This window comes from Eurypyga helias, unplaced genomic scaffold (genome assembly GCF_000690775.1).
Source record: "Eurypyga helias isolate BGI_N326 unplaced genomic scaffold, ASM69077v1 scaffold29225, whole genome shotgun sequence".
In the NCBI taxonomy this organism is placed as follows: domain Eukaryota; kingdom Metazoa; phylum Chordata; class Aves; order Eurypygiformes; family Eurypygidae; genus Eurypyga; species Eurypyga helias.
This window is the reverse complement of record NW_010252493.1, coordinates 7068-15667: the sequence shown is the minus strand read 5'-3', so window position 1 is coordinate 15667 and position 8600 is coordinate 7068. Positions and strand designations below refer to the sequence as shown.

General features: G+C 47.5%; 1 protein-coding gene across 1 annotated transcript in view; it reads right to left on the bottom strand.

The window, feature by feature from the left end:
- Positions 1 to 1682: 1682 nt before the first annotated feature.
- Positions 1683 to 8600, bottom strand: part of FBXO47 (F-box protein 47) — a 9904-nt gene continuing 2986 nt past the window's right edge. The window contains exons 3-10 of the mRNA XM_010152413.1: positions 7844 to 7920; positions 7222 to 7299; positions 5988 to 6096; positions 4906 to 5082; positions 3897 to 4043; positions 3191 to 3333; positions 2463 to 2622; positions 1683 to 1801 (exon numbers count right to left, since the gene is read on the bottom strand). Of these exons, the coding sequence (XP_010150715.1) occupies positions 1683 to 1801; positions 2463 to 2622; positions 3191 to 3333; positions 3897 to 4043; positions 4906 to 5082; positions 5988 to 6096; positions 7222 to 7299; positions 7844 to 7920 (1010 nt within the window). The remainder of the gene's footprint in view (positions 1802 to 2462; positions 2623 to 3190; positions 3334 to 3896; positions 4044 to 4905; positions 5083 to 5987; positions 6097 to 7221; positions 7300 to 7843; positions 7921 to 8600) is intronic.

Sequence of the window (8600 nt, the reverse complement as noted above, 5' to 3'; positions counted from 1 at the left end):
CGCCAGGGAATCAAAGAACTCACTTTTCCGGTACCGCTGGGCTCACACAATGACATCCCTTGTGACGGGCTGTCATCTCTTGCCACCGTGCCCTCGGGAGGTGAGGCGCTGGCAGGGAACCTGCGCCAGCCCGCCGGGCCTTTGTGCCACAGCAGCGTTACGCACCAGAAACACAATAGGGCGAGATGATGCGGTGGTTCAAGATTCCGAATTCCATTTATTGGGATTATTTATCAGTGGCGTGTGGAGGGAGGGAATGGCTAATGACATGGGCTGTAGCATCCTGCCTCGGCGGCTTCTCGGCTGCATTTCCCTGACACTGCGCACGCTGCAAGCGTGTTTTCTCCTCCTGATGGAGCTCATCAGCGGTGGGTTTGGGGACATCCCCTCCTGTCTTGGAGCGTTGTAGGTGCTCTTAAATACAACCTTCCAACGGGGAGAAACAAGGGATGTTAGCAGCAATCGCCAGCAGACACTCCCCCACCCAGCCCCACGGGAAGGTTTCACCTCTGCCATCTACCGGCACGCGGCAAAGATCCTCAGCAAATTTATATCCCGTATCCACTCCTTAACGTAGTCAAATCCTGCCTCTCCTTGGATATTCAACACGTGTCGCGAGGATTTTTAACATGCAGACTTCCAAGTGAATCCTTACAGAGCTGTTGTCAGCTCGTTGCTGCTGAAGTGGGAGCAGCTGAGGGAAACTGGGAGCATTTAGCTGTTTTCCTGCAGTTGGAGACCAGCTTTCAGAGCTAAAGGTGGGTTCCTGCAGCTCCAACCTGGGCCTGGAGGAACACTAAAAACCTTTGGAAAGCGATTCAGGTGGAGGAGGCAGCTATTGAACAGCAAGAAAACAGCCACGTCACAAACAGCCCATCGTAAAGTAAGTACTTTTTATTGTGTCACATATTTTTGGTTTGAAGGCGATATAGTGGAAAATCAAAACCTTTTCTAAGCAGCAAATGTTTCTATACTCCAAGGAAACAACGGTAAGACATGTGTTTAGCGTGTCTTCAACTCAGCTAAAGGCAAACACGCTTCAACAGCTCAGTTTTTACACCAGGCAGGGGCAGGGATTTGAAGTTTCTTCTGCCTTAAGGTTAAAGGCACCTGTTGGGTTTTTTTGAAGGGGGGGGGGGGAAAAACTTGCTTTGCTTGATCAAAGCACTTAAATTGCTCTCAGGAATCACCTATTTCTGCTAAAACCCAACGTACGAGCTACAGAGCGCGTCTGTCGCGGAGAGACCCTGGCCAAAACGTAGCTGTGCCGCTCGGATTCTGACTGCCTTTCCACCGATTCCCAGGAGAAAACAGAATTAAAAGATCAAACCAGTTTTGATTCTGAACTAAGACAAGACTCTTCAATTTGCGTGTGCGCGTCACGCATGAAACCCACGTCGCTTTTCCTGCGCGGTGGGAAGAGGGTGCAGTTTCTGTCTCCAACGTAGAGGACCCCTCGACGTCTTCACCGCAGCCTCGGAGGAGCAAGGCGACCAGAAACCCACTGCGACGGTCTTCCGTGAGCTCGGTCAGCTGCTGTGAGGCGTGTCACCAGCTTCTCCCACAGCCACTCCAGCTCTTACTGGGATGGCAAATTAAGAATTGGGCACTGCTTTGAAAATGTTTAAAGGAAAAAAAGGAATCCGGCAGGAGTAGAGCAAGAGTCTGTAAAATGCAGAGGGTCAAACGGCGTTGCTGTTGCTCCTCATGGTCAGGTACAGGATTTCCTTATGGAAGTTGGCTTGTGCGTTTATAAGGTGAAACAAATTCAAAAAGCCGCTGTCCTCTTCATCGTGTTCCCCTGTGAGGGCAAAGAAAGCCATTTAAAAATGACTAGTGACACGAAATTATGTCTTTGGAGATAAATCTTACTCAGTGTCTTCAGCAGAAGCTGAAGCAGCAGCTTCTGCTCAGATTTATGAGGCACCAGCTCCTGCCCCTGAAGGCAGGACAGCTGTGAAATAACACTGGAGACTCCCTCCGAAGTTCCTTCCCCAGCGTGTCCGAGGATGGACAAGAACAATTGTGCATTAAGACAAAAACCCCATCCTAACGGAGCGGGCCATTGCTCTTCGCAGCCTGCCATCTGAATCAGGGCTGACAAGCTGCGGGCAGGGAGCAAGTGCAGCTCGTGGAGTTGGACGGGGGTGGCCGAGGGCTGCTCAGAGCCTTTGGAGCAGCCCAAAAAGGACCTCAAGGCCTCGTGCTCTGGCAGGGCGTGGTTTCAAAGGCTGTTGGTTTCACCATCCCTGGCACTAGGAATCTCTTGAACAAGCGAGATCGGTTAAACTAAACATCTCTCCCAGTTATGACACTTGATTGATTATTTTATGTTATAAAAAAACTCCAGGCGTGCCAATGTTCCGCCTGGGGAGGGAGGGGAGTAGGACAGGACATGTTGCTCCATGTCTTGCACTGTGCTAACTCACAATTAAAGAGCTCGCCCTGCCCCGCAGCCTTACCGGAGAGCACTGCCTGGAGCATATCCATGATCACGTGTGCGAAGATGTTCTCCACGCTCTGCAGGAAGTTGTTTCTCTCCCCTGGAGTGCTGAAAACTTTGCAGACCTTCTGCATCATCTTTACTGCCCAGTCCATGCAGTACAGGTCCTTCTCACAGACCTGGCGTAGGCAGGAAATTTTAGAAACACACCTTTTGGGGAGGCACTGGGACAGGTTGCCCAGAGAAGCTGTGGATGCCCCATCCCTGGAAGTGTCCAAGGCCAGGCTGGATGAGGCTTGGAGCAACCTGGTCTAGTGGAAGGTGTCCCTGCCCAGGGCACAGGGTGGGACAGGGTGGGCTTTAAGGACCCTTCCCACCCAAACCATTCCATGATTCTATGAGTACGATGAAAAGGCAAGATTAAATCTTAGAATTAACTAGAATTCTAGGGGATGAGTGGATCGGTTGCAGCCATGGCCTGGAAAATTAGGGGTTTTTATGAGGCCATAGAGGCTGTTTTTGTTGGCATGCCAACAGCAGAACTTCTCAACCTTTGTTAGGGGTGCTTCTCTGCAAGGACCGTCTTGCTACCTCGCTGGATGGGGACCAGAGGGTGGGAGAGTACCAAGCCTCTTGCTGGGCTTCCTCCTGGTTTGTAGGAGTAGGTGGGGAAACAGCTTTCAAGCCTGAGAAAGCAAATCCTAGGTAGAGAAAAGGCACGAACCTGCTCTGTTCAGGAGTACTCACCAAGGCCAGGAAGACCATGAGTCTGGCTAACTCGACGGCTCTTCCATTCACAGCTTTACTGGCCATGAACGTGAAGCAAACGTTGTTTCCGCTCAGAATAAGAAGCCGAGCGTTGTTCTCCATGAGCCACTCCCGGGGAATGACTTTGGAATGAAAGAGAGAGAAAATGTTAGTGGTCTTTGAGCAAAAAGAAAGGAGTGCCACACAAACTCTTCTGGAAGGCATGAGCTTAGGAATTCCCGAATTTGTGAGGGGATACCCTCAAGAATACAGTTGCAGCCATGAAGTCATATGGGCAATTTCTACCAGCAATACAGTTGGAGCTCTTCACAGTAGCTGATACAATCTCACCCCAAACTAGCTTTCAGGGTAACCGTTGACATCGTTCAGCAGAATTTTGGCCTGAAAAAGCATTATGTTTTCAGTTTACGCCACGTGGACAATGTTTCCTTAATAATGGCTTGACAAGGCTTGCATTTTAAAGGTCTGCATGGATTCTTAATGTATTTCCTGGTGGGGAAAGCCTGCCTTTGTAAGCAGCACTGGGTTTCACTCCTTCCCAGTGACTGGCTTCCAAGTGCAACGACCTCTCCGGTGACGCCACAGCTACTGTGGGGAGTATTACAGTGTCTCAAACACACATTGCCAGATTTGGAGGACAAGAGGGTATAATCCTGTGGATTAATGATAAAGGCAAAAAACACACCTGACAGCTCATCCACAAGACTGATGACATCATCTGCTGTCCATTCTCTCGCTTCTGTGTCATACAGCAGCTTAATTGCATCTGCTAGACCCTTCAGACTGGTCTCATCTGTTGGTTCTTCTATCATTTTCTGCCAAACCACATGTCCTGAGCAATATATTAACCACGACTGCTATTAAGTGACAGAGTAAGGGTTGTTTTAAACAAGGAAGGGGCTGAACTGGGCCTTAGAGCAGAGTCAGAAGAGGGAAACTCAGGTAACTCGGGCCTTGTGACAGTGAGATTTCTTCCATCTGTCACTCTGTAGGGACAGTGGTAGTTGCAGTGTGAATCCAAGGGCGATTTCAAGAAACCCAGGTCTAATAATTAAGTGAGAAAGCATGCTTTTCTTCAGGACAACAGCTGCTTCTTTGAGGTATAGCTGGGTTAACTCTACCCTCAGCAGGGGAGAGGAGCAGAGCTGCAATTTCTTCACTTGAGTTGTAACTTTATATATACGGATGTACGTATATCCACACATATGTCTCATTCCTGTATGGATGAGGCAGCGGGGGGGGACTTTCTACAAGGGCCTGTAGTGACAGGACAAAGGGTAACAGGTTTAAATTGAAAGTGGGGAGATTGAGATCAGATATCAGGAAGGAATTCTCCCTGGAGAGGGTGGGGAGGCACTGGGACAGGTTGCCCAGAGAAGCTGTGGATGCCCCATCCCTGGAAGTGTCCAAGGCCAGGCTGGATGAGGCTTGGACCAACCTGGGCTAGTGGTGTCCCTGCCCATAGCAGGGGGTGGGACTGGATGGTCTTTAAGGTCCTTCCCAACCCAAACCATTCTGTGGTTCTGTGATCCTATGATTCATGTATTTTAGGTATGTTACTGAGATCTGGTTAAGCAGAACAATTTTTTTCTAGGCAACAAAGCTTGGTTTTCAGAAATGTTGCATCCCACAAGGAGATCTCATTCCCAGGGAACCAACTTTGCAAATGAACCCTTCCCCCCACCACTACTTGCCGTCAAGGGAGGACACTGGCCCAAAGATGATATACAGCAGGCGAGCTTGGTTGACCATGGGCCACGGCTTTAAAATACGAGTCAACCAGAACGCGGAATCACTCCGATGGATCCAGTGGTTCAACAAGACGCTACGACAGTATAACCTTATCCGCAGCTCGAGCTTTCGGGCGCTTCCTGGGGTAAAAGAATGTGGATATTATAAATCCGTTGGGCCTCACGCAATGCAGACCATCACTTTTTTAATAGGAAGAGAAAGAAGGGTTTGCTTAAAGCTGCCCAAGAATGTTTAGGGGGATTTTAATTAAATTCTCAGCTGTAGTGGCCTGAGTTTGGCTCTTTTGGAGACAGTGTGCTAATTCAGGCTGTCGAATCTACCAGTGCACCCTCTGGTCCCTTTCTGCAGCAGCTCATGCACGTCTCCAGGGGCTCTCAGCTCTGGTTTTCGGTTGCACTGCTCTGTTCTCTCTGATGGCATCAGTAAGTGGAAATAGGAGGAGGTGTGTGTGTGCTGTGTGGAAGTGTCCCACAGAAACACCAGCTCTGTGCTGGGTAACAGGAGAATTTTTGAGCGGCATGTGCCACGTCAGTGTTGTGTCTCGGAAATATCAAACCTGACTTTTTCCTGCCTCTCTTCATTTCCGTGTTGGTTCCTTTCCCACTGATTGCCCTGGCATTGCTGTACGGTAGGGAAGGTTCAAATCCCTGTTAGTGTTTACCTATATCCATAACTTACGCGTTGGTTTGGCAATGGAATGATTCAAAAAACCCCTAAACGCCTCTCAAGAGAACCCTTTTCACTACAGGAACAAGACAAAAGCGCTTTGCTTTGCTTTTGGAGGGGAAAACCTGCTGTTATCTACATGAAGGCCAAGATTTGCTTTGGAGCACCCGCTCTCTGCATAATGCTGGGGCTAACAGGTGTGCATGAGTCGGGAAAGGGTTGGTGCTACAAGGCTTGGCTGAGCTAAAACATTCTCAGTTCTAGACACATTTGTTGGCAGCAAGCAAGACCCGTTTTCTGTCTCCTCCACGGCCGCGTGTTTTGTTTTTGTAGGGCCTTTGCCCATGATGATAATTACCCGGTTTGCTGCTGACAACGGTCTGTACTTTGCGGGGTAAATTGCTCAGCTCGCAGAGGAAGTTAAATACCCGGTGACACTCTAGTTCATCCCAGCCTGCTGTTAGGATCTGAAAATTGCAAAAGAAAGGGGGTAAACATGAATAGATTGAGCTGTAGATTTGGATCACAGTGCCATTTCTCGTATCAGATAAATGCAATCTGACCTGCAACTTAGCAGGAGACCAGAGAGGGAAGGGGCTATACCTGGAGTGTGGTGCCTGCACAGCGTCTCCCTGAGCAGCGCAGGGCAACCATTACTGACATGCTTTACGTTATGGCAGAGGTTGTTCTTAAGCTTAAGGCAGCCCAAAATCAAAAGCTGCTAACGATGTTCTGTGTTCAGGGCCCAGATCTTATTTTTACATGGAAAAGCACAGAGAGATATTTGCTGCCAAGACATATGTCCCAGCACAAATAATTACCTGTAGCTCTTAACCACGGAAAGATAATCACTTTTTCTTTTGTATTATCGAAGGCTTTAGGGCTGCATGTGTTTAGGGCACTTGTATGCACAAGTTTCTCAGACTGAAACGCATTTAAAATGTGCTCAAAATGTCTTTTCTTCTAAGAGAGAATTTGTTTCTGTATTTTTATTAAACAAAGCTCCCCTCCAGTAATGCCACCTTCACGGCAAGGCTAACGCATCGCGCTCAGATGTCCCAAGTAGCGTTGAAAAGATGCGATGCCTAGTGTCTTACGTCATGTCTGCGGTCACAGTGGTCATTAAATAAGCTGTGGGTTGCAGAGCTAATTCATCAACACTGAGTTTTTAGTATTAAAGTATTTTTAAGCTACGACAAGCTAACAAAATTCTGGCATATTTTATATTCTGGCATATAATGTGTATAGCCATTTACTTTTAAACTAAACCATCTCTGCTCTTGATTCAGGAACGCGAAGCTGTGTGATAAAATGTTCCCCTTCTCCCATGTCTTCTTAGATAATAAATTGTTACTCAAAATCCAGACAGGTTGGTAGAGAAACCCAGACCAAGGAATTCTCAAGAGTCAAATCAGCAACTTTAACAGCCAGAAAAGAAATTCAGAGTGCTGTGTGAATAAATACCTTCCCCGCCACCCCCCAAGGCTTTTGTACTCCTAAAGAGCTTGCAAAAACACAGATTAATTTAGAAAATGACCTTAATTTTATTTTCTCTTTGTGATACTTGCCTTCATTCTGTAAAGATACTGTACCTGTAAAAGTATCCCGTAGCACTGTAATCCTAAACAATGCAAAGGGCTTGGGCAACCATTAAGTTTAAAACAGGAAACCTGCAAGTGCAAAACACTAGTAATGTATCTTAACTGACTGTGGTCTAATTCCCGCGTTTGAAAATCCTCAGTACTACTTGTGTACATCAACAGTAATCAGAGAGATTCAGAATTCCCTTCCCTTACTGTACAAGGCAACCAGCTATAGTAGCCACGTTTCGGCTTAGCGCTGGGTTCAAAACCGTGGTGAGATGGGTGTGCAGAAGTGAGGAGGAGCACCCTGTTTTCAGGAGGGTAAAGTATCCGTGAAGAGCTGTGCTCTTCCACTGCAAAATTCCTAGTGGTCCACAAGCCAAAGAAACGTGGAAACCCACCGATCTTGGAATGCGAAATCTCAGTAGAGGAGCCTTGTGTTCCATATGATGGCTTGGGCTTTTCTGTTATTCTTAGAGAGATTTATTTCAAACCAATAAATCCATGTCACTGTAGGAATCGACTCCCGCAAAGGGACCGTAAAAGGCATCAACGACCAGTGGCCTTATAGGAATGGTCTTGTAAGTGCAAGGGACGACTGGAAACACGGGTGAAAGGAATGTGAACTTACTTCCGCCAGAATCTTGTGAATGTACTTCAGCCGATCCTTGGTGGGCAGGAGCAGCGTGCACCTCTTCAGCAACAATCCTGCGAACGAAGGGACACAGGCGTGACGGTGAGAATACATACAGGGTCACGCGTGTTACCCAATGAGCTTAGGCGCTGGCATCACACGCGTGCACGCGCTGGGGACAGAGCGTTGCTGCTGCGAGGCCAGAAGAGCAGCGCAGACCGGTCATCTGTGCTTTGGGGAAGGGGCCTATGCTTTGGTGGCGGGGACGTCTTCGGCTAAGAAATGTCAGGGAGTAGGAAGGCTTCCTAGGCCGTAACTTGTTTATTGTGTTTTAAAGTCCCTGTTAGTCACAGTTGGAGCCCTATTAAAATTACTACATTGGCTTTCGTATTACAGCTGTTAAAATTATTGGAAATAAACGTTACTTGCTGCACCTCTTTTTAACAGTACCCTGGGGAACGCTGGTTTTCCCCTTACATCACGGAAAACCAAGCTTCCAAAATTTTTTCGAGATAGCCACATCCTCTAAAAAGAAAATATTCTCAACTTGTTAATGTAAAACATAGCTAAGAGGTACAATTATTTTCCTATACAGGACTGAAATGGTATGTGTGTCAAAGTCTGGAGTTCATTACAGTGTGGAACAGCTGTTTGTTAAGCAGCATTTTTGCCTGCACTGCTGATAGGAAATGGGTTAAGAGCTTGCTCCTCAAAGACTTTTACCAGAATAAAACATATATAGATATGTCTTGTT